The following is a 26,821-nucleotide window of genomic DNA, read 5'->3' as shown; positions in this document are numbered from 1 at the left end:
ATGGAACTATATATCTCAATACAAAAAGAAAAGCATCTCCTCAGAAGAGGGGTCTTGATATTATATGGAAGTACATCTGATCGCTATCTTAAAGAATTTTAATAGCATATAGACGTGTGTCTTGTCAGCATTATCAAAGGGATTTTCAAATCATGCATCTCATTTAAGAAAAAATTCCAATATTTGATAGAAGTGTGCCTCATCTCCATTATCTGAGGAATCTTACTATATTACAGAACAGACTCTAATAAACGACAGAAGCACAATATTATGAGAGGTCATTTCTTCATTTGAAGAATTGCAAGATTTTTTCAATGTGACTATTAAAATTAGTGGAATCCTAAAATTAGAAGAAAACCCATCTCTTACCATCATTGGTAAGATCGCAATACTGCATGGAAGTGCAACTCACCACCATCATCCCAGAAATTAGAAAATTATGTGGATAATAAGTGGAATTTCAGTTTAGTATAAGGGTGTATCATGCTGTTATCATTGATGGAATTTCAATATGATGTAAATAACATCCCATAAACAAATGAATCTATGCTATGCTATGGAAATATATCTCATTGCCATCATAGAATCAGTCTTAACATTACATCGAGGTGCTTGTATTCTCAATTATAGAATCATGCCAGTATCATAAGGATGGATGTGCATCCCACTTTCTCATCAGTGAAATATAAAAATAAACTGCTGTATATATCACAATGGCTGTCACTTTCAAGAGATGAGCCTCAATAGCACAAAGAAGTCTAACTAATCTAAATGTGAATCTCAACATTGCAAGGCAGTGCATTTTATCACCTGCTTTGTAGATTCACTATATTATATTAAAGTGCATCTAATATCTGCCGTCATCAGCAGAGCATCTCATCAATGAATGAATCTCCAACTTACAAAGAGATGCATCTCATTACTATGATCACTTCTTACTGGACATATGCAACATCATAGGTGAATTCTCCATTTATATGAAAGTGCATCCCAACACAACTTTTTAAGGAATGCCAACTTAGCATGGGCAAGCATCGCATTACCCTTATTGTTAGACTCTGAGTATTCTATGGAAGTGTATTTCATCTGAATTTCTGAAGAATTCTCAATGTGTTTAATCACCATCATTGGATGAATGTCAATATTAGAAGTGTGCCCAACACACTGCAATCATCAAATATATTTCAAATATGCAGGTACAATCAGGAATTTCAACCTTTTGCCCAAAAAATAAAAACAGCCTGTCTTTGACCTACTTAATGCTTGACTACGTTTCATACAGACAGCTGTTGATATTCATTAGAAGCTTTGCTTAACAAATAATACACACTGTACCACCTCAAAATAGATGTCTTTCAATAGGTTTCACATTTGAAGATCATCAGGTAAAAATGCAATCAAATTATATAAAAGTCCTGTGGCTCACTTACATTATATCCAATAAGTGCAAAATGAAGTGCCAAGTCACAAGCAACTTATGTTTGAAATAATGAGGGATATTGATAAAAATGATTACTTTCTAAACATCTAAGTATGTTTCCTTAAAAATTGCTTCTCTCTAGAACTATAAGTGGAAACATGGTACTATCTCTATAAGTTACAAGCCTGAGAAACCCGTGGACCTAAACGGAAACACCTAAATGTGTGATTCTATGGTGCCCTACTTTGAATGTTAATATTTACAGAGTTTGGGAACTACTGAATCCTTATAAATGTTTTTATAACAAACTGGGGTTTTAGAATAACCACTTTAAACCATTCCAATAACATAAGCCTTTTTTAGGATATTGAAACTGTCATTTGCTTGTTTTGTGTTAAACAACAACAATAATAAGCTGAATGTTTTGCACTGACAAAATCATTAGATAGGAGTTAATTTCTGGTCTCTGCAGAAGTTGTCAAAGGTCAGAGCCACTGGAAAGAACAATACAACTGTTCATTCCTGAAGGTTTCCTAGATGAAATGTGTGAATGCTTAATGTGGAATGTCAGTCGTCAGCAGCAGACAACAATATACTGTAAGTGTTTAATAATATGATTAAATCATAATTTTGCAGCACCTCCCTCTGGTTCTAAAACTCTGCTGTAGCCAAACATTCCGTACAAAAGCACACTAAAGTACCAATTACCATAATGGGGTCTTGAGTCCACAACTTCAGGGCTAAACCAAATCTATTTCAGAGATTCAAAGCCTTTGATTTTTTTGTTTTTTAAATGAACCCACACTGGATTGTAGATGGTGACAAGATGCACTTTGTAGTTATGACACACATTTGTTTACTGGCTGGATGACCCCTCACACAGTGTTGTAGAGTATTTCACATTTTGTGGCACCCAGTTGTGCATGGGTTTGTGGTTCCCTCGCACAACTTTGAGAGTGCTATGTGAATTGTGGCAGACAATTGTACATGGATTGGTGTCACAGTACCCTCAGGTATTAGATTTCCTTTAACAACCTGTTGGAATCTGGTTGCCTTGGGTTACAAGAACAACAGAATTCAAGATAGGCAACACTGTATCCCTGTGCTATGGAGCTACATGTTCATCTTCACTGCCAAACTGAATATGGTGCCAGCTGGCAATTTTACCTTCTGGTTTGTATTCACAAACATAGTTCTGCTTAGATGAGCAGAGGTCGGTGTTGCACTGGGCCTTGGGTCCCATCCGTACGCAGCGGTCTGCCTGAGAAGGATGTGGCTCTCCCGGTAGCCAGTTCTGGCAGCTTTCCAGATCTAAGCCGTCTCCTCCCGGAGCATTGTCGCCACGCAATGAATCATTAAACCGGATCCACACACTGAGACCGCTGGGAAAAAAAGTGAGAGGGAAAAGGGTTGAGGAAGAGAACAGCAAGGAACCCACAATGTGCCTAAACGTTGATCTAATGTTAACTTTAATAGATTATATATTATCCAAAGTTACAAATGCACTTTATGGGTTTCATGTAGAAAACCTGTGATTTGGTTCCCTTCAGGTGAAATGTAGAAGTATGGCACATGACAACACAGGCTATAAGATATGGATTATTCTAAATTGCACAAAGAGGGAGCAATAGCTTATTCCTTTTGACTGTGTGACTTATGTTACTCAGAAGGGCAGGGATCTCGCTTCCACTCTATGTAAATGAGTGACTTGTGTTACTGTGAATTCTGCATGGGAGGATGCTAATTCCCACTGCATGTATCACTGTGACTTATCCTATTGTATGCACTGCAGGGTATAAAGCTCTTTTCTATCCCTTGTAAACATATGACTAGTGTCCATGTGAGCTCTGCAGGGCAGCAGCTCCACTTACAACCCCCCCCCAAATAATACTATAGGTTTGAGGGCACAAAGTAGCCTCATAAGCCTGGACCTGTAGGACGTGTGTTGCAATACTTTTAGCAGGGACATGGAAATGCCTCTCATCCACTGTATCTTTGTGCTTTGGGTTAGTAGGCGCTCCTCCAGGCTGGGAGTTCCTAATCATGCCTCACCTCTTTTATGTGTACCTTACATTTTAGTAGGCTCCATAGAGTAGGACATTATCATCTCATCTGTGTCTTAAGGCACCAATGTCAGCTGACACTTCACTGGCAGGTGTCAGACCCATTTTTATCACAATTTTCTAGAAGACTGCCAAACCTTGTTTTATGAGTGTCCCTAAGAATTCATGTAAACAATGCATAAAGTATGTAGGTGCACATCTGGCTTAGAAATAGAAATCACAGGTGGAAAAGGTGCAGCTTCCTTCTGACCCATTCATCTAATGGTTATTCAGACAGAAGTTTGCTCAAACACAATAGCAGGAGTCCAGTGGTAACACACCTGAAAGCAGGCACACCAAGTTCTTCTTCTGGGAGCAGTGTCTCAATAAGGGATTCTTGTTCTGAGACAAATCACTGTCAAGGCTCCTACCGGCCATTACTGATCTTGGACAAATGCAGAAGAAACACCACCCTCCCTTTTTCAAACTTTTTCAAACTCCGCCTGCTATGGGAGGACCAATGCAACGTTTTCTTGATATTCTTATGGGATGCATTTATATTTCAATATATATTAAAATCATTCACATGGTCATTGGTAATGCTGTAAATTTTGCAATGGTAAGATCATTGTGCACCTACTTTGGTCATCCCATTGTACATTATTTCTAATTACCTCCCTCGCCAGCATCACGGCACAGTGCTCCATTGCTCCCCATCTAGGTTTGCTCTATGATAGCATACCAGGAGCAGCTCACAGACAGGGATGGCTGAGCACCCTCAATAGATCAACCCTCAGGAAGAGTGGTTAAAATTAACAGTCTCTCCCCTAGCTGACCGCCCCATCCAGTAAGCAAAGATGTGTCACACTCAAGTCATCAGTCAGCTGATCCATTTTATACACCTGGACTCTACATTACTTAGCGGTGGCCCCTCCTGCCAACCTCACTCTGGGATGATCTTTTACTATGGCATCAGTTCACTAACAGCTTGTCACCAGTTCCATGCTCTTTGAAGGGATCGGGGGAATCCCATCATCTACGTGGAGCAGCTGATCTACGGGGCTCATGTGGCGCTGCAGCTCCCCGGGTCACTTTTTTCCAGGGGAGGGATGGCTAGGCCCATCAGCTTTCTTCCCCCTCTTACGACAAGGTGTTTCTCATGGGGAAGTATCCAGCAGCACTAAATGGGCCTTCAAGGCCACAATGGAGGCGGTCCTGCTCAAAGCCAAGACCCACCTAAGCCGCGGGGATGGCTCTGCCAACCATCACCTCCTATAATCCAAGGGAGAAGTAGCACCAAGTGCAAGTTCCTTCAAGTGAGGGCCGGTGCCACATGGGCGCCTACCTTAGGTAGGCCATGATAGCTAGGCCTGAGCTGCATATCTTACCATGCTTCTCTACTGTTAACCCCAGCAGTCCACAGACAGCTCCAAAAGCTTTCCAGACTCTTACGGGGAACCCACTGCAGCATCATCCAGAGTCTAGGATGGCAGTCTCTCAGCAGGATAATTATTGGGCTTCAGAACCCCAGGTCAGAGCTATTTTACCTCCTACATTTTTTCCAAGGCAGCCAAACTCTCCATGTAACAATTTCTTGACAGATGGTGTCTTCAATGAGATGTTACTATTCTGCACAAAGTTAACTGCTTGCATCGTTGTTTTGTAAATACCTTTTGTTTAAACAAGTAACAATGCAGAAATACCATGGCATACATGGACCTTGTATGCAGATGTGCAGAGTATAGTATTTTATTTATTACCATTATTGAGGCAGGGAAGTGACATCATTACTCCATTAAGGCTTTGCCCATGGCATTTATCCAGAAGCACAGAGTGTAAAATGCTTATTATTAGCATTTTGAGGGATAGAAGAAGTAGCATGACCATCTCAAGGCTTCACGTCTCATGAGTCATTGTCCCTCCCCACACTCAGCAAAGGTAATAAACAGCAAACTACACTCTGTGCATTTGATACAAACTACATATGTATAAGAAGCTGACGATGCAGCTTCTCCCCCCACCCCATGAATGATAATAAGAAGCATATTACACTCTATGATTCTGGAAATATGGTTTATACTATGCATTTTTTTGTTGTGTATTGGTTTTAACTACCGGCATTTGGCCAAAATCTAGACGCATGTGGTTACATTTGTGCAGCTATCCGTTCTTGCTATTCGTTCATGATGTGTGGCCGAGAGGCACAGACCGCCTATGAGCTACAAATTCTGATGGAAAATAGGCAAGCACTTTTGAAGCAAAGTGGTCAGGAAATTGTCAGCTTCAAAAATGATCTGGATTGTCGGTTTCAAAATAGACCTGGATTATTCATCCTCCCACCCCCAGTTTAAAACTGCTATTAGATCATCTGAGACACGGTGGTGGGGCTTGTCATGTGAAACTAAAAGAGCCAAAAGCTAGAGACGGCGTCTAGCTGCTGTCCAGACGTTGCCTAGAGCTTTCCAGAGTGATGTCATCCTTTTACAAGGCGCACAGCTGCTAAAGTTTGCATGCTCAGGAGGGACAACATATGGAAAGATATTTCTCCAAGATTATTCTGGAGAACAGTTAACCTCCTGTTAATAACTTTATGAATTCTTTGTTATTTAATTCGTTGCTGTTGATGTATGGAACCATAGGGTGATTTTGGGATGTGTGTGCCATGTTAGGGTGATTCCGGGGGGAGACTGAACTGGTGAAATATTGAGAGATTCATGGCCAATGACGGAGGCACCACAATGTGAAGAGGTCTTTGTGCTGCATATTACATTGACCCATCTGCCTATTTTAACACCATTACTTCATTTACAAGCTTGTTCTCTTAGTAGCAGAAAGTACCAGATAGTAAAACTGTAGCTAAAGCTGAAAGAGACCCTAATAGTTGGTGGCAAAAGACAGTGTCAACTTCAATATTCTGTAGCAGTGGAGACATTTAAAAACAGCTTACGTATGGCGGGTGGGTGGGAGGAATACAATAAAGCATGTGCTACCCTAAATGTGTGAAGGTATAAGTCCACCCAAGGATAGGATGGGCCATGGATAGTTCAAAATGTGCTGAACATCCCAAGAGTAGAGTGGGCAATCATGCAATATAACCCTACTGGCAAAGACAAGGGCGGACACAGGCTGTTCCAATATTGGCGGTGTGGACCATCCAATGGTGAGCGGAGGTGCTCATATGCTCTAATCGGCGATGCAAAGCGAAGAGTGTGGCACCGGCTGATGTAATAATGAAAAAGCTGTCCCTGCTTTGGATGGAGTGTAACTCTGGAAAAGAGACCTCATAGGGGTATACTACTAGCATACTGCATGCACTGTACTGCATGGCACCACAGCAACTTCATTACTACTTCACCAGGTAAGTAGATGAGAAGTTAAGAATAATAATTAAGAATACAAAGGTTATACTTTCCTCAATGTTTTAGTGGTATGCTATGCAGTGGGTGTAATATATTTGCAGGTAGATATTATTGACTGTGAGATACTGTCATGCAAGCTGCCGTGGGGTACGAAGGGGTGTGGGGTGTGAGAGGGAATGGCAGAATCAATTTATTTTTATGAACGTGGTGTGCATCATCTAATAGCTACAGTCAAACATTACAAAAATGGTGTCGTGTTTTTGTCCTTATGACAGTGGTGCAGGTCCCTTATAGAAAATAGGGTCCAATGGGAAAGTCAACCCTCCTTGCAGATTTAGAAGTAGATGAGTTAAGGGGTGTCTTTAGAATATGTCTAGCTACTGTGCAATTAAGTCCCAGCTAAGGACATGTCTATTGTTATGAAGGAGATAAGGGCAGTATTGGGGAGACTATGTTTTGACAAATCCGATTAACTTGTCTAAGGCTTGTACAATTTACGCATGCCCTTGGCGTCTGCTACTAATGTGTCAGTCAGGTATGGCGGTAGTCAAAGGGGATTTTGGTAGCCACAGGGTCCCATTCCTTGCAAAATAGTGCTGCTTTAGGTACTAAAAAGCATAAAACTACGTGGTTTGCTGTCTAACAGCGAATATTACCACTGTTGTCATTTACTACAGACTGCATTGTTAAGCTTTCAGTGGTTATATGGTGGCTATAAGGAATAAATACACCACCAAAAGTAGCACCTGGAATAGTGAGAATCTTGTAAGAGGGGTAATTTGCTACCAACTTTGTTCTTCAAACACAGGACCCCTTCTTCTGATTTAGTTTTGTAGCAATAATACAAGAGGATCTAGAAACAACACTACAATATAAAAAATTGCCATCACCCCGAACAGAGAAAGCATCATCCACACTTGTGGATGAATGAACAGTCAAGGTCACCACGATAAACATAATATTAATGGATTTTTTTTTTTAAAGTTGAACATTTCACCCCCTAGGTTTTGTTCTGTTTGCAGTGAATTTTCAACATTTTTGCAATTCATACAAAACTTGATTGTTTTAAGAAGTATTCTTTTGTGAATTCCATTTATGCCACTGGAAATGTATGTACCTATGCTTGTTGAAAACATATGTACTTACGCATGAGTACATTTACACATTTGTACATTGAAAGAATGTGTGCAATCTGCACTTGTTAACTTTGTTTCTTCTTCATCAGAAAAATATCCTTTAGAAAAATCCCTGTATGTCGATGAATGCCACAGAAGGATAGCCGTCAACTCTTTTGAATGATAATGAGGAACACTACACCTCAAAGGCCATAACTGACTTCATAAAAGATGTGATATTGAACAGAACGCTCGACTGCCTCCTTTTACCATCATCAATATAATAGCCTGGAGGAACGACCAAACTGTGTGCTCAAACACTAATCTCAATTGTCAATTCCATGGCAGGCATGAGTTAATTAAACTATCAAATCAATGCTATGGTCATAGCGCACTGCACCCATACACTTGGGTGACACCGTTTCTATTAATGTAAATCAGTATCCAAAATGTGGCTAGATTTGATGGTTAAATTACACATCAAGACATTATAGCAAATATGATATAATACAAGAGATAAATATCAGAGAGAAATAAAGACAGAAAACAATCAAAGAATATTATGATGTATGACTATAGACATAATGTAAGAAAAAGTAAAGAGAGTAGGAAAAAATCTGAAAAAAATCAAATCTGCTCTTAAAAGAGTAGTGGATGTGAGGGGCAGATCTGTACATGTCCAAGATGGTAGAAAATGGAAGATGTTGACGTTTTTCCCTTAAAGTAAGCAATAGTCCCAAAGATGAGGAACATAAGGATGAAAGAATCAATAGAACTCTTGAAATTTCAGATGTGAAGCATGATAATTGTATAATGATATTGATGCTTGCAGTAGGAAGGGCGGGGAACCAAAATTTGAACACAGGGATATTGTGTGCAACACTGAGGCCCTCATTACGACTTTGGTGATCTTTTTCAAAGACTGCTGAAGCCGCTGCAGCCAGCAGACCGCCAGTGCTGGCGGTCTGCTGACTGACATATTTGGAGTCGTTGCAGGACTTCCGCCCATTTATGGGTAGAAGTCCGATGTTAAAGAGGAGGGTGCATCGCCAGCAGCGAGACGCCGTAATACGGTTCGGCAGAGTCTTGCTGGCGTGGTGGTGCTGGCGGTGTAAAACCGCCAGGACCCATTCCCTCCCAGATGACCAGCTCGCTGGAAAAGGTAAGGTGATCGTCCGAAAGGGAAGGGTGGGGAGTGGAGGGTGCATGTGTGTGGTGTGTGCATGTATGTGTGCGAATGGGGGTGTATGAGTGCATGCATGTGTGCGAATGGGGGTGTATGAGTGCATGTATGTTTTGGAATTGGGGTGTATGAGTGTGTGTATGTGTGCAAACGGGGGTGTATTGAGTGCATGTTTGTGAGCAGGTGAGTGGGGGTGCCTGTGTGCAAGTGTGCGAATGAGGGGGGTGCATATGTGTGAGTACGAGTGTGGGTGTGTGAATGGATGTGTATGGTTTGTGGGTGTTTGTGGGTGTGTGTATGCGGTGCAGCGGGGTGTCTGTGTGTGCATGTCTGCGTGTGTGAGTGCGAGTATGCAGAGGGGGAGGAGGATGTAGTATGAGTGCGAATATGCAGAGGGGTGTAGTATGAGTGCAAGTATGTGGAGGGGGTGTAGTATGAGTGCGAGTATTCAGAGGGGGAGTAGTGTGAGTGCGAGTATGCGGAGGGGGTATAGTATGAGTGCGAGTATGCAGAGGGGGTTGTGAATGTGTGCTTGTATGCGATTGAATGTGAATGTTTGTGTGGGTGTGTGTGTGTGAATGGGGGTGTTTGTGTGCACGTTTGCATGGATGTGGCTGAGTGTATGTAAGTGCGTGAATGCGTGTTTCAGTGTGTGTCTCCAAGTGATTGGGTGTGTTTGTAGCGAGTGTGTGGGTGAGTGGGGTGCATGTTTGTAAGAGTGTGGCCATGTGTGGGTGCATGTGTGTGGACGTGTGGGGGTCTGTGTGCCAGCGACAGGAATGGGGATTCCTGTCGCCGGGTGCATTTCCGCCAGGGTTTTCGTGGCGGAGTGACCGCCACGGAAAGCCTGCCAGTCTGCAGCCTAGTAATCCGGCCTGCAGGGTCATCACCCCCAACCCCATCGGTGTGACCACACCAGCGGGCCAGGCGGCGTTGTGGAGGTTTGGCTTCTGCCAAACCCCACAACTTGTGATGAGGCGGTCTTTACCGCCAGCTCCTACGGCGGTAAGACCGCTAAAGCGAGGCTGGCGGCTGATGACCCCCAGCGTCGTAATGAGTCCATTAATCTAGTAGTAGAGTACATGGGACAGAGGCTCACTGATGTAGTGCTCATATTTCCATGGTGTGGTAAAATAACAGTATATTTCATGGATGTTCTACCGAATTTATCATTGTGAACATACTAGGTCCAGAAGTAAGATTTATTTTACTGTGATCTTTAATTTTATTTGTTCTTTACTTTGTAAAGGTCGGTGTGGCTCCTGAATAGTGAGTCCAGAATATCGTGGTATCACAAATATTGTGGACAAAACATTGAGGGACAAAATATTGAAAGGTAAATATGTATAGATTTTCTGTACCTTACTTGAAATATGTAACTTGATGATATATGTATATATATATATATTTAATGTACATGATGTGGAGTTAAGAATAGTAATCTATACCTCCCTCTGAGCACTTGCTATTCAATATTTCGTCCTTCAATAGTTTGACCACGATATTAGTATGCCACAATTTTCTTGTACTCGATATTCAAGAGTACAATCATAAAGGTGGGATATGTTTGATGTGCGGTCATGTGGGACATGTGTGCTTATGTCTGAACTTGTATGTGTATGTTGATTGTATTTTAAGTTTCCTTTTTGTGATGCAATTCCTACTTGTTTTCTGCCTCTTCCTGGCCTTTGTAATCATTTCAGCTGAGGACAGATGCAATGCACCTGGACTTGGACAGGTGCCTTCCAACGCAGAAGTCAATTGTTTAGAATTAACCTCTACTCAACCATATATCCAGGCTGTAATTGTATTAAAAATCAGTGCATCCTGTGCAAATGGTCACATTGACTACTTATCATGCAAGGGACACATCTTGGTGCTACAGAAAAGGTAATAAAGTCACTCCAGCAATACATACTGCATGCCTGCTCTAGTACACATTCATCTGGGGGTACTTCTTTATTTGCCTGAGGACAAAGCCCAACACAAATTAAGGAAATCTCTTTTCTCTTATATATTGTCCTACTTCTGTCACCAAGAAGACCATCCACACGTAGGATGTTACAATGGAGGTGGTACTTGCCCTCTTTCCAAAAGAAGAATCTGCATGCCCATGCACTGACAGAGCAAACGAAAGCACAATGTGCATTGGCACTCCACATGCCAGCCAATCAAGAGGCACACATAAGACCACCCCCAAATAGTAGGGTAAGTGCAGTTCTGCACAGTGTCTAGCTCATGGAGTTCTTCAGGGACCTATGAGAGGTCTCAGTAGTCTAGTGTATGCATGAAGAGCATTTTGAATGAACATAGAAATAATGAGAAGAGAAGAGAGACACAGCCCTGTTAAGACACTTCTTGGTCTTCACTCTAAAGGATGAGAAATATTCACAGGAAGCAAAGTAACATAATCTGTGTATTTATAAGTTGCATATTCACCCCTAGAGTATCTTGGACATGGAGGACAAGTTTATTGTAAAGATCTTCTGGCGCTTGCCATCACCATCACAATTTAAGCAAAACACAGGGTGAGATGAATTGCACATAAATGCATCACATGTAGCACTTTGATACCCTGAACTGAAGGGAATAAACATCTGCCAGAAAGAACATGCATGTTTTCTCTGGAAGCTCTATTACGGAGAATGTACCTTTGAGTTAAAGACGTTTCCAGGTCAGATCCTGAGGGGCAGCTGGGAAGAGGACATGACGCACAGCTGGTCAGATTTCTCCAGCTACTGATAGGCTAGATCTCCATCACAAGCTGCCAAAAGCTGCATCTGCAGTGTTAACAAGAACTAACTGTTGGACCAAGGGGAAAACATCAACCCTACACTGACCCCGTCCGCTTACAAGAGCCACATCTTTAAAAAGATGCGTTCCCTGTCCCTGTTGCCAAGTGAAAGCTCATTTGGACACATTTTGCATGATCTGAATGAGATGTTGAATCATGGTTGTGCATCCTGCATGAGCAAAACATCTGCTTGAGGTGGACCACATGGTATCCGGAGATGAGCCAAAATAAGAAAGCTCTCTAGAATCGAGTTCTAAAGAAGAAACAATGAGCACTGAGCTGCAGAACTGGAATAGGATTATGCTGGAGTTGTGAATGTTTGTATTTGTTGTTCTGGTTGCCATTAGCAGCTGAGGCTTCCTTGGCTAATATAGAACAAAAAACTGAATGTGCAATGAATGGAAGCAGTGCCGGCACAGTCCTTCAAGGACCCTTCCAAAGTCTCCCATAAGAGCTGTTACTTACAAGACAGTGCTCTCATTGTAGATACCACAGATCTTTGCCCAAGACCAACACCTCTTCCCACTTAACCCTGCCGACTGTGCTGTATATCCATCTACAGGTTGTAAACACCCACACAATGGAGGTCAGAAAGAAGAGGAAGAAAGTGGCAAAGAGATTAATGTTTTTAAAGGTAGCAACCACATCACAAGAGACATTAATTTATTCAGTAGAAGCTTACTCCTGGACCTAGAGGTCTTGACATGAGACCATGTTATGTGGTTCTAGGAGGGCAGGCTACGATATTCCAGTTTACATCAAGGAATAAATTATCACAGAGAGGTATTGACTGAATAACCATCTTCACAGTAGAAGTGATGTAGACTAAAATAATGAAGAAAATGTTCCTAGAGCAAACAAAGGAGAACAACTCCTCGGAAAGAACGTGCAAAGCTTGAGACCATGTAAGTACCATATAGCAAGATTAGGCAAAGTAATTGAAGATTACATGGGTCACATGTTCAACCATTATGCTCTTTGTTTCCTACCGGGCTCCAACTGCACCCCATATAGGACTGCAGATCTCCTCACAGACAGTCAACATTTAGTTAGCATTCAGTGAGATGTGCTTCTGCACCTTCCCTTATTACCCCATGTATGTCACCTCTAGGTCACACCTTTCCCAGGTAGACAACAACTCCTCTTGCTCTGTTATAATTTTCCCCACTGAGCTACTCCTCCTTCAATAGACCACACCATGCTTTATTAGAGCACCCATTCTACTCAAAACCACACTCTAACCCCTCGGTTACCCTTCCTGCCACTAGGTCCTTCCATCCCTCACTAAGCCACTTTTATAACCATTAGACTACTACTCACTTTGCTGAGCCATAACTTCTACAAAACCAAATGCACCTTACAACAATACATCTAATTTCTAGCCACTAGATATCAACTCCACCCACATGATCACACACACTCACCTTTACCCACTGCACCAGACTTTCCACCACCACACCTTCCTCTACTACACTGCATCACCTCTAAAGACAACACCTTTTCTCTGCTAGTCCATGCCTTTAAATTGACCTCTCCTTCCAACATTAGACCAAACTCTGACCGAACTGTAACCCACACACTTCCACCATACCACAGCTTCCTTGACGTGAAAGTGACCCGAACCTTTTACATATGAGACCACTTCTTGGCTCAGTAGCCACACCTTCTTCACAAGAGCACAACAGGTTGCCGTTGGCCATGTCTTTTCCAGCAGACTACACCTTTGCCAGTATTTTGCCATGTGACTTTAGCTCCTCTCACTAGACAACATCTTCCCTCACACTCCCTCCAAAAGACGTCACAATTTCTCACTACACTACAGCTTACACCCCCTGCTCGCCTTCTTTCACTAATGATACCTCTTCACACAAGTTTAAACCACTTTCCAAAAGCCCACACTTTCCTATCCAATGTTCTGCTTAGCCCCACCAGCCTTGTGAATGCAACTGGCTTTCAGATACCTTTTCTCATTTGACCGCACCAACCACACTGGACGACAACTTCACTTGTAAGACAAACATAAAGTAGCATGGCCTCTAAATGGAGACCGAGGAAAATGTTCCAGCTATCAATTAGATTCACTATAGGGTGGTGGCTTTAGGTAAAGGGACACATTTCTGCTTCTGGCCCACACAATAGGGATATGCTTTATTGTTCCTCTAGTCAATCAGACTTCACAGCTTTTAGTGGCTTTTTGGGGGCTTTCTAGAATTGCCTTAAATTGGAGCCTAATCTGACTTTCAGGGAGGCTCAAAGGGCCTAACATCACCTCTCAACTTTTGGAGGCCCCTTTAAAGTGTTTCTATTAAGGGGAGAAAATGTGATGGGGGTGAAAGGCTGAAAGAGGATACCAGGGATATGGAGTAGTTATGAATCTCATGCCATTCCTTGTTGATAACTTCCTCCCTTGAATGCATGTAAAGGATCTCTAGAAGTGGACAGACATCTGCCTGTGCTAGTTTACCTGATAATGTGAGAGATCAGGAAGTTCTGGACTTCTGGACTGCCCACCACTGCCAGATCTCCATTGCCGTTGTTCTGGCAGAAGCGCTGAGCATCAAACCAGTCGGCCTTGTCCACGATGAGCCGGTAGCAGTAATTGTTCCCAGAGAAAAAGGTGCCACCTGGAGGACATGTGGGAGCAGCTAGATAGAAGAAAAGCAAAAGATCACTGTGAGGTCCCCTGCTTCATACAGAATAATGCGCCGTTAGATTTTAGTGATCACTACCTAGTAGCCATCATGTTCATCTTTAGCTCCGGTATCATCACAGAGCTTTGCATTCTGATATTGACAGAATCCACAAAATATATGTTATTATTACACAGAGCTTCCAGGCAGGCAGCAGCTTCTTTACCTCAGGTCCCAACCATTAATGACCTGCCAGGAAGAGTATGAACATGAACGTTCAACATTATGTGAAAGGTAATCCAGCAGACATTTCATACAACACATCTCACTCCTTTTGGAGAATGACTTTTAATACAATTTATATATATGAGAAGCAAACTAGCTCATGACCTGTGAAATGAGGGTGATAACCCCAAAACAGGAACTTAAAGATATACAGAACATATTAGTCCAACTTCTTTGGCTATGTCTCATTCTAATTCATTCCCTCTTGTGTGGTAACATCTCATCCTTACCACCTTTCGTATGTTTGTCTACTTCATCTTTCCATTCTCTTTCACAACTTCGCCCTCCAGTCTTGCCAGTAATATCCCAACAACTAATCATCACCCTTCCTTTATTCCACCTGAATCATCCACCAAAGTATCTGCACTTCTTCCAACTATGATTGGAATACTCAGAATAACTTTTATGAATATTCTTGGGGTTCTTAATTTTTACCACCTGTCCCTTTTCTGTATTTAACCTTTTTACAAAAATGTGTTTTGAATACTTTCAAATTTGCTTCCACCCAGTTATTTTCCTTTTATTTGTCTTATTATAAGTCATATTGTTTCAGATCCACAAGTAAGTCTGAGGATTAGTTGCCCCAAATATTTCAAAATGCCTCTGACCAGTAATTGGGTGGTCGCTAGTAAGATACCATATCATATATCATTCCATACCATTTCTTCTACCACTTCTTTCCACTGAAACGTTTTTGCACCGGACAACAGCAGCCTGTCTTCAATACCTCAATTTGTTCTCTCTATAATCCCATTAGCTCAGAGATTGTATAGCACTGCCCTTTTGTGTTCAATATTACTATCCTTAAGACACATGCACATTTCTTCTGAGCATAATTGTACCCCATTATTAAATACAAGTTGTTCTTCGTGCTCTGATTTACAATATTTTTTATCTTGAAAGTCTTTCACTTTATGGGTGAACTAAACTTCTACCCATTTTAAATGGTAACCTATCAATACCAATATAAAGTGATTATGTCCACATCTATATCAATCGATCCCATGAATCTGTAACCACATTCGACCTTGCTTCCTCTAGTTATTGCACCAGTGTGAACAGGTCAGTTTTGATTTCATTTACTTAATAACTTGTCTGACATATGGCACAATACTTAGCCAGAGCACCTCTTTGCTTTCGTATTCTGGCCACCAATAAAACTCTGTAATTCGCTTCCTGGTCATGCTGTGATGCAAATGACAATACTACGGTTAATAAATATATTCTCAGCTCTTTTAGAGGAACAAATATGGTATCTCAACCAATTCTCCAAAATTCCCTCAATCCTCATTCTTGGTAATGGCATACCTGCTAAATCTTATCTTATCTAACATGTTCCTAACAAAACTCTATTCATTTGCAACAATTTATCTTCCCAAACAGCATTTTTCCATTCTTCTACTTAACTGACTTCACCATTTTCTTTTCTGAAGATACTACCCAACCTTACTCTCCTTCCAATTCTTCATCACATATCTTTATTTTCCACCCTTGTTGATTTTATTCTTCAAATCCAATCTACTTGACAATAGTTTTTCCGGACACAAATTCCACTGTGAAATTATGCTCTTGTAAGTTAGCTAACCATCTTGATATCCTTGGTGAGGTTAATCATGAAACCGTTGTTGTCATCAAATTAATGGGAGGCTTATGATCAGTACACTCTTTACATGGTAAGTCCCATATATATGTTTTAAAATATCTGAATGCCCAGGATACCACTAATTTTTTGCACATAACTACTGAAAAAACTCTTTCTACTTCACTTAGTGACCATGATGGTATACACAATCTCTTAATCAAATTTTCAAACTTCCCAAACCTACTACAAATCTTCAATAGATCTGGTATACCGTTAGTTTTTAAAAAAGAAATGTTCTGTGAATTTCGAGTAATACTTCAATAATCACACACAGATGCCCAACTGGTCTTTATCTCTAGGACTATAACCATTTAATTGATATCTATTAATATGTTTCTTGGCTGTGCCACTTCGTCATCTCCAGGGTATCCTAAATAAGTTACACTATTGATCTTCCATTTGTAACTTTTAGTTATGAGCTTCAAACCCTATTTTTATAATTTTTAGCACCTCTGTCAATCTAGAATCATCTTCCATTTCTGTCACCACCTAGACTAAAATGTTACCCTTAAAATAGTTTACATCCGGCATGGCTTCATAGATATTTAGCATCAGCCTCTGAAACACTCCTAAGGTAGTAGCTAAACCAAACAACTTTCACCTGGCCTTGATTTCCTAACTAAGCCAGCTGAGTGGACTAAGGCTTAAATTGTTGCCCCGCTTCTTAGCAAGGTAAAACATCGCCATTGGCTTACTATTTTTAAATTCAATACTAACAATGAAATAAAAAACATTTAAGTTCTTGCTTCTCCATACTCTGCCAGCTTGACATTGATAGTTATTTAAAAAACGTATTCTGATATGATAGTTTATCTTGCTTCTGATTCTACTAAACCTTCAACTTTGATTGTATTAGTATTTGGGATCTTTAATTGCACTCTCATCTTATTAATCCACAACATTCATATCATACTCCATATCATCATTATCAGTCTCTTTACCATACACTGGATTAAAGCCTTTTCTAATCTAAAATCTTCTGCACATGCACCTGTAATGCCCAACCACTTTATGCTTCCCAGAGATATCCCTGCAGAAGGGTCATTCCTTGCCATTATGCATATCTCATATATTCTCCACCAGAAGAAATTTTACTTTGTTGCGAGCTACTGATACAGTTTTTTGCTTTTAGTCTCCTGGCAGTAGAAATTGGTCACTTGTCCTGTAGAGTACTGGTGTTCAACTATGATAACAGCAGTATAGTCTGCTGACATGCTTGGTCTGGTGCACCAGCAATCACACCAGTCACCTGTGAAGGTGAACTGGACTCAGCAAACAAAACACAAACATCAAAGCTGGGGTGACCTGTGAGCTACACAACAGATGGTGTGTGATGATTCCGACAATGTGCTGACAAGAACAAATGTGGGTCGGCATTGTTTGAACTGTGCATTACCAATTGCCACACCCACACTCCTGACGTACCATTAGGTTCCAGCTACTACTGACCTGCTGGGATCAGCATAAACATAAACCTCTCACATTCAGTTTTCTATGAAAGGTGATGCAGTATGAGTTGAATACAAAATATTCCATAAGTATGAGTTGTGTACAATATATTCCATAAGTATCTTGTTATACTTCTATCCCTATGTTCCCACTAGGGTGAAATTTTGCCCACCATCTGTCAGCAAGCTTTAACAGCAAAAGAGGCATCAGAGTTTGTTCCATCTTGGCAGCTGTACTGTAGAACTGGGCCCTTATGTCTGCTAGTAGCATTGTGAGACATGTTGCTGTTCACAAGATCAAATCATTGTATGTCTTCTGGAACAGAATATTAGACATGTTAGATTCTTTGCATGCTTCCATGCTAATTTTTTCTAAAAGCATGCAGTTATGATGTCACTTTGGTGGTACTTGTGCGCTGGGAAAGGATAGAGGGTACAGTAATCTTATATTTATTTTGTTATTTTAGTAACATTCCCAAACACCCAGACATCCTTTCAAACTCTTCAGAGTCACAGCGTGGACAAGTGTTGTAGCAGCAGGGGAAATAAAGTAAATCAAGGCAGGCAAATGAGATAGTTACCTCAGGGGTAGCATGCCTTCTTGCAGGAAGAGAAAGTTTTCCATCCCTGATTGCTACCTTTAAAAGTGTGCCTTGAGTTAGAAGGACAGTATTCAATAGGGATGATCCCTAAGAGTGGATCATCCTCCCATTAAATGTTTTAGATTGCACCATGACATCCTGGCTGTTAACCTTGAGCTATTCGTGGGGTAGTTTACGATCAACAGCTTTGAAAGGTAGGTAAAAACATGACCAGGCAGAGCTTTCTTTGCAGAATACAATTGGGATAATTTTGAGCTCATTTGTTACTGGAAAAATCATCCACTTTCTAAAGTAAACTCTACACCTAAAAAAGAATACAACATCTTAATTTTCTCTACAGCACTTTTACTAGAGTGGAGCTGCTCCAGACATTTGGGACTTCCAGTTACCACTTAACTCCAAATCAAGCTTAGTGTTTTTAATCAGTCTTCTGCTTGACTGACTGGTAATGGGTAGGGTGACCAGAGAGCAGAGGTGACATGATCTGATTGTTGTAAGACCAGATGATGTTGACCCCAAAGTTCTGCAATCTTTGGAGCTTAGGCGTCATTTTAAGAGGAAGACAGCAAACATGCCATTACAGAGGCCAAAGCAGAAGAGGACATCTCTTGGAACCAGATCTATCTAGAGGCCACAGCAACAGGGGCAAGATCCTACAATAAGTGTAAAGTTGGAGGAAATGCAAATTAAGCCTCGTTATTTACATGTAGAAGGAATGAAAGTTTATTATCAAACTGTACTTCAAGGTTACAGACCATGCAAGAAGGAAGTTGGAGGAAGCCCATGAGGAACAGCTAGTTGAGTGGCAATCGGATCTGGGTGTCAGTCCTAAAATAACTACCTTAGTTATAGAGTCATGGAAAAGTGCAAGTTACACCTCATTCAATGACAGAATCGCAGAAGGTCCAAGAGCTGTGAATGGTTTTCAGGGTCATCAGAAGTTACAATATATAGCTAATGTTATCCGAGCACATGTGACAGCCAATTGTAATTATTTCCATTATGTGTATGAGTTGAATCATGATGGCATTCCACAGAACACGCCACAGAACAAAACCTGACTTGACCTGGTACGTGCAATGGAAGAGAAACAAAAGCAAGACTATTCTATCTTTACTAAAAGGCTTCCCAAGGTAACCAAGTATGGAAACGTGGCCCACTGTGTGAATGTGCGTAGAGATGGAGGAGGATCAGTGTGCAGACCTGCCCGCTTCGCTGGCATTAAGACATTGTTCCCTGATATTCATGTGACTGATCTTTGGTGAAAGTCACAATGCAAGTTGTTGAAAATGAACTGCATTGTAGATATGTTGCAAACTGAAATGTCACCAAGGTTTTGAGGATCTTACTCTTCATCCTGGATCCTAGAGAAAGGCGGAAAGTTTGCCAGAAACTTTGCATCAGTGTTAAGTTTATTTTAGTGTCTTGCTGGATGAAAGCTAAGCATGGCCAAGCTTTGTTATGAGTGAAGTGAAGGAAAACGAATGCCTGCTTTGATGAATGCATACAGGCATAAAAGAGTGCTGAAGATGTTGTTGCCTGCTTGATTATCATGATGGTAGGTCAACTGGAAAAAGCTACAAAGTTGGCAAGCGTGTCAGGACATTTAGGCACCTCCCTGCTGAAGGTATAAGGGAGGGGTGCACTATGGAGATGCTGTTTTCTAGAGTTGATATTTGGCCTATAAATGAGACAATACGATTGTGTAGGAAGTTGGCTCTGTATGCACTATTTCAAAGTAAGGAATAGTATGCACAGAGTCCAAGGGTTCCCCTTAGAGGTAAGATAGTGGCAAAAAGAGATAATACTAATGCTCTATTTTGTGGTAGTGTGGTCGAGCAGTAGGCTTATCAAAGGAGTAGTGTTAAGCATTTGTTGTACATACACACAGGCAATAAATGAGGAACACACACTCAGAGACAAATCCAGCCAATAGGTTTTGTTATAGAAAAATATATTTTCTTCGTTTATTTTAAGAACCACAGGTTCAAATTCTACATGTAATATCTCATTTGAAAGGTATTGCAGGTAAGTACTTTAGGAACTTTGAATAATTACAGTAGCATATATACTTTTCACAAAAAACACATTTAGCTGTTTTAAAAGTGGACACAGTGCAATTTTCACAGTTCCTGGGGGAGGTAAAGTATTGTTAGGTTTTGCAGGTAAGTAAACCACCTACGGGTTAAGATTGGGGTCCAAGGTAGCCCACCGTTGGGGGTTCAGAGCAACCCCAAAGTTACCACACCAGCAGCTCAGGGCCGGACAGGTGCAGAGTTCAAAGTGGTGCCCAAAACGCATAGGCTTCAATGGAGAGAAGGGGGTGCCCCGGTTCCAGTCTGCCAGCAGGTAAGTACCCGCGTCTTCGGAGGGCAGACCAGGGGGGTTTTGTAGGGCACTGGGGGGGACACAAGTTCACACAAAAAGTACACCCTTAGCGGCACTGGGGCGGCCGGGTGCAGTGTAGAAACAAGCGTCGGGTTTCCAATGTAAATCAATGGGAGACCAAGGGGTCTCTTCAGCGATGCAGGCAGGTAAGGGGGGGGCTCCTCGGGGTAGCCACCACCTGGACAAGGGAGAGGGCCTCCTGGGGGTCACTCCTACACTGAAGTTCCGATCCTTCAGGTGCTGGGGGCTGCGGGTGCAGGGTCTTTTCCAGCCGTCGTGATTTTAGAGTCAGGCAGTCGCGGTCAGGGGGAGCCTGGGGATTCCCTCTGCAGGAGTCGCTGTGGGGGTTCAGGGGGGACAACTTTGGTTACTCACAGTCTCGGAGTCGCCGGAGGGTCCTCCCTGAGGTGTTGATTCTCCACCAGTCGAGTCGGGGTCGCCGGGTGCAGTGTTGCAAGTCTCACGCTTCTTGCGGGGATTGCAGGGGTCTTTAAATCTGCTCCTCTGAAACAAAGTTGCAGTCTTTTTGGAACAGGGCCGCTGTCCTCGGGAGTTTCTTGTTCCTCTTGAAGCAGGGCAGTCCTCTGAGGATTCAGAGGTCGCTGGTCCTGGAGAAAGCGTCGCTGGAGCAGGTTTCTTTAGAAGGCAGGAGACAGGCCGGTAGGACTGGGGCCAAAGCAGTTGGTGTCTTCTTTCTTCTTCTGCAGGGGTTTTCAGCTCAGCAGTCTTCTTCTTCGGTAAGTTGCAGGAATCTAAATCTTTAGGTTCAGGGGAGCCCTTAAATACTAAATTTAAGGGCGTGTTTAGGTCTGGGGGGTTAGTAGCCAATGGCTACTAGCCCTGAGGGTGGGTACACCCTCTTTGTGCCTCCTCCCAAGGGGAGGGGGTCACAATCCTATCCCTATTGGGGGAATCCTCCATCTGCAAGATGGAGGATTTCTAAAAGTTAGAGTCACTTCAGCTCAGGACACCTTAGGGGCTGTCCTGACTGGTCAGTGACTCCTCCTTGTTATTCTCATTATTTCCTCCGGCCTTGCCGCCAAAAGTGGGGCCGTGGTCGGAGGGGGCGGGCAACTCCACTAGCTGGAGTGCCCTGCAGTGCTGGAACAAAGGGGGTGAGCCTTTGAGGCTCACCGCCAGGTGTTACAGCTCCTGCCTGGGGGAGGTGTTAGCATCTCCACCCAGTGCAGGCTTTGTTACTGGCCTCAGAGTGACAAAGGCACTCTCCCCATGGGGCCAGCAATATGTCTCGAGTGTGGCAGGCTGCTAGAACCAGTCAGCCTACACAGGTAGTTGGTTAAGGTTTCAGGGGGCACCTCTAAGGTGCCCTCTGGGGTGTAGTTTACAATAAAATGTACACTGGCATCAGTGTGCATTTATTGTGCTGAGAAGTTTGATACCAAACTCCCCAGTTTTCAGTGTAGCCATTATGGTGCTGTGGAGTTCATGTTTGACAGACTCCCAGACCATATACTCTTATGGCTACCCTGCACTTACAATGTCTAAGGTTTTGCTTAGACACTGTAGGGGCACAGTGCTCATGCACTGGTGCCCTCACCTATGGTATAGTGCACCCTGCCTTAGGGCTGTAAGGCCTGCTAGAGGGGTGACTTATCTATACTGCCTAGGCAGTGTGAGGTTGGCATGGCACCCTGAGGGGAGTGCCATGTCGACTTACTCGTTTTGTTCTCACCAGCACACACAAGCTGGCAAGCAGTGTGTTTGTGCTGAGTGAGGGGTCCCCAGGGTGGCATAAGCTATGCTGCAGCCCTTAGAGACCTTCCCTGGCATCAGGGCCCTTGGTACCAGGGGTACCAGTTACAAGGGACTTACCTGGATGCCAGGGTGTGCCAATTGTGTAAAACAAAAGTACAGGTTAGGGAAAGAACACTGGTGCTGGGGCCTGGTTAGCAGGCCTCAGCACACTTTCAATTCAAAACATAGCATCAGCAAAGGCAAAAAGTCAAGGGGTAACCATGCCAAGGAGGCATTTCCTTACAGATTGTCAAAGAGCTGTTGTCTTATTTGCAGAGGAGTGGGTAGAAGGAGAACCCACACTTTGCAGGTAAATCCAAAATAGTTCCTATGGGTATTATGCCTCTCTTAAGGTGCAAATGCACAGTCTATTTTGGTGAAAAAAATCACTAAGCACAGCCACTGATGTTTATAAAGGTAGAAAGGTCTCAACTTGCACTGGTAAAGAAAAGGTGCAGTGAACATTAACACTTCTGCTGTAAGGGCTAATGATGAGGATGACATGTTTTTATAGAGCACCTTCTATCACAGAGTAAAATCTTGCATCACTGTAACTGGCATTTCTCTGAAGATATGGGTTAAAAGGCACCTTAACAGACATCTATTATGATATTAGAGATATTTACTCCAGTGTGTGAAAGGTCACTAGGCATGGTGAGCATTATCTCTTATGCTGTAGTATTTATCCTACTCTCTGTACGCACTATTATGCATTATTTATGCTGCTTTTGTAGCATAGAAGATGTCTTCCTGTGCTGGTCATACGTTACAGGCATTGGAAGCAATGTCTCTAAAGGCACTGAAGACGTCATCACGTGCTGGTTATAAGTTACAGAGCCTGTGGTGGTAAATTACAGATTAGCCCATTGTAGGCAATAGCACTCTCTGCATGCACTGCTCTACTCACTACTTGCTGAAGCTCAAATTTACATGGTTTGTGACGTGGTCCTATCACAGGTCAATGTCTGGCACTCTGGTTACGTCCACGTATTCCTAATTATAATAGATGGTTATTGTTTTGAAAAAAAAAGAGTAGCTATATTGTTAATCTTAAGAGAAAGGTTACATAGTTTACTTATAGGTGGTGTCCTACTCTTTTTCAAATATATAATAATGCAAGCTACTGAATGCTACATGTGAGACTTAAAAAAAGAATATTTTCTTTCCTAGATCCAGATTTGTTTTGTGTGTCTGTGTGTAAAAGTGGTTAGCATTTTCATGCAGATCCTGCTACTGCTTCGAAACCATCAGTGGCAGGTTATGTGTGTGGTGAAAGAAGGGCAGTCGTGCTTAATTGCCCCTTCTCCTACTTGCTTTGTTGTACGCTTCCATATATAGGACTCACCTCTCTCGCCCTCTTCATTGGTGATGCTGTACACGGCTGCTAGGTTGGTGCCTCCTCGGACCGTGATATTGAGATCCAAGCTAGAGTTGGTCTTCACCGGAGAGGGACACTGCAGGGCCACATTTTCGGGGGGAGCCTCTACCTCCACGACTGCCTGGTCTGAGACCACCTTATCCCACAAGTTCAGGCTGACCGTCAGATTGTAATATCCAGGTAGAACATACTGGTGGAAGGTCTCGTGGCTAGTAGTGCTGGTTAACACAGTGCCATCGCCAAAGTTCCACTGGAGGATGCCAGAGGTGATGGGTACATAGGCACTCAGTGAGACGACCTCTAAGATGGAGTATGGGTTGTGGAGAGGTGCCAAGTTAACCGACAGTTGTGACGGGAAAACGGTGGGGATGAGGGATGGTCCACAGTGCTTCGATGGAGAGACCTCAGTGCACATTGGGCAACAGCCGAGCGAAGTCTCAGCGGGAAGCTGGTTCCCACATAGGCACCGCGCGTGCTGGTCCACGGCGCCATGTGTCCAATCGCCAGCAAAGCATTGGGCCGCACAAGACTCAGGAGTGGCATTCCCAGCAGACACCGGTGACAGGGCGACAATGGCGGGAATTCCCGTATGGTTGTTTGGCAGGCAGGCAATGTAGTCAGCATCTAGAGAAAAATAAAAACAGACATTGGCTACAGCAAACAGAACCTATTGCAACTACAAACTAATAACAACTTTAGCCAGAAAAATAGCTACCCAGTCCAGAATTATTCTTCAATATGCTGCTCAATTACTTGAAGCAGTCTTGTAAATAGAAATTTGACAAAAAAGGTTCACTTTACCTAAGCTTTTTAAATGGATGTCTGATAGTTCGTTCAAATTTTACCAGCTGCGTGTTAGATGAATCACAATGGGCTGTATTACAGAGTGAATTTCTACCCCTGACGTCACAAGAGGAAGTGAATTGTAATCAGACCAGCTGTCATTCATGTTAGAAACAAATTGGCGTCAGTGAAATTATGTTCACTTGAAAAAATGTGAAAACCATCCCTTCAAGGTCAAAACCTGGAATGTAGGGTTCCAGCTATTGTTTAAGGATGAGGGTAGGACCAATATTTTTCGTTCAACACTGATATTTTCAGGTATGTTTCACGATCGTTAACATTTGATCAGTAAACAGCATCTAAGTTGTTAGAGTTTTCATACAATGTAGAAAGTAGCCAAATGTCACAAATTGTAAGACATTCTGAGGGGTCATTTGGGCATTCTGTTTAAGGCGCGTGTCCTGGAGATGCGTTTGGTGTACTCAGTATCATTTAAAGGGGAACCTTTATCTTATTTGTTTTACATAGATTCTGCCTTTTTGGAAGGGGAAACAGACACAAAACAAGAGAGCTATTTAATTTAAAGTAAAAATGCAGAAAAAAACATACAGAGGCACAGCATTGACTCATGGTGCCAAATCACACAAGCCCTGCATTACTTTCTAGTCCACCCTTTCTTACCGCACGAGGCATTGGAGAAGGAGACATTGAGCAGCGGCAGGCCAGAGAGGTGGTCAGGCTGATGGCACTTGGTGTCCCAGGGATGAAGGACCGTGACCTGTTTATCCTCCAGCCAGCTGGGGATCCAGGACAGTTTGCAGTCGCACAGGAAGGGATTAGAGCTCAGGTTTCTGCAGAGGTAGAAGCAGAGACGGAGAAGGCAACACAAATGAATGTACTGGACAGAAGATAACACATTTGATGAGAGTCACATCACACGTCTGAGATCTCATACAAGGGACCGGAGATGGAAATACACAGTGGCTACTAGCAGTGGAGGCGCAGTCAATTTCCTGACAAATAGATTACAAAGCGTTCTGTTTAGTGCAGGGTTTTACTACAAGACTGGAGCTCCATTAATGTCACCATAAGCCTGTGCCTGTGATAAGGTCACTGCATGGGAACAGATCAATAATTAACTTGCCCTAAAAACTCTGCTGTGATGAAATTAGACATAGAAAGGTGAAAACCTTTGTTGATGTGGGTGGTTGGGAATAGTGGCACACTCACTTTTTATTCTGATTATAGAATAAATATTGAGTACGAGCAACAATGATGTCTGGTGCTCAAAAAGGCAGGAAAAACCACCCTTGTTTCACAAATAACAATGCTAGCTTGATTTCTTATTCTAATAAAATAATCCACACAATTCAAATGCTCATACCAACACATGTTTTGCCAAAGTTGCATGAGTTGCAGCCGATTTCTCCAGGGCTAGCAATTACTTGTGAGGTGCCATATATAAATTCAAATGTCTGTGCTATGAGTATCCTTATTGGCACCGTATCTCGAGCACAAAACATATCTGTATTGCCAATCTGGTATCTTGACAGCAAACAATCGTGTGGAACTCCTAGAGACCTGAAAAAGTCAGCTGCAACTGATGCATCTTTGACAAGACACATGTTGGCATTGACTTGAGCACTGGAATTGCGTAGCAAGGTGAAAAGTCTGATGATCTAGAGTCCCCGAAGGTCAGCTAGCCACGTCAAGATATGAGGGACTTTGATCTACAAGAAGAGAGATCAACTTTGAAGAGGGGCCCAAGTTGATCCTCCAGCTAACAGATCCACCTCCTATATTTGAGGGACACAATAAGCGAGAGCTCCAGTGGTGGGCATAGATATCTAGATGGAACTCCGATCTTCACCTTTGATTGGATGGAGACATTGTGCATCTCCTTGGAAACTAAGGAGAAGGTCTTGCATTTATATCTCATCTCGACCAGGTCTCAAATGACGCATCTGATGCTTGGAATAATAATGAACAAACTTTCC

At 42.5% G+C, this 26,821-nt stretch overlaps 1 protein-coding gene across 1 annotated transcript in view; it reads right to left on the bottom strand.

Annotated features, from left to right (window-relative positions):
• PKD1 (polycystin 1, transient receptor potential channel interacting) overlaps positions 1 to 26,821 on the bottom strand; it is a 372,995-nt gene that overhangs the window by 225,014 nt on the left and 121,160 nt on the right. Inside the window, exons 4-7 of the mRNA XM_069209747.1 lie at positions 25,506 to 25,675; positions 24,009 to 24,665; positions 14,378 to 14,558; positions 2,588 to 2,802 (exon numbers count right to left, since the gene is read on the bottom strand). Coding sequence (XP_069065848.1) covers positions 2,588 to 2,802; positions 14,378 to 14,558; positions 24,009 to 24,665; positions 25,506 to 25,675 — 1,223 coding nt within the window. The remainder of the gene's footprint in view (positions 1 to 2,587; positions 2,803 to 14,377; positions 14,559 to 24,008; positions 24,666 to 25,505; positions 25,676 to 26,821) is intronic.

The sequence above is a fragment of the Pleurodeles waltl genome, chromosome 10 (genome assembly GCF_031143425.1).
Source record: "Pleurodeles waltl isolate 20211129_DDA chromosome 10, aPleWal1.hap1.20221129, whole genome shotgun sequence".
Classification (NCBI taxonomy): Eukaryota; Metazoa; Chordata; class Amphibia; order Caudata; family Salamandridae; genus Pleurodeles; species Pleurodeles waltl.
This window is presented reverse-complemented; position numbering and strand designations above follow the sequence as displayed.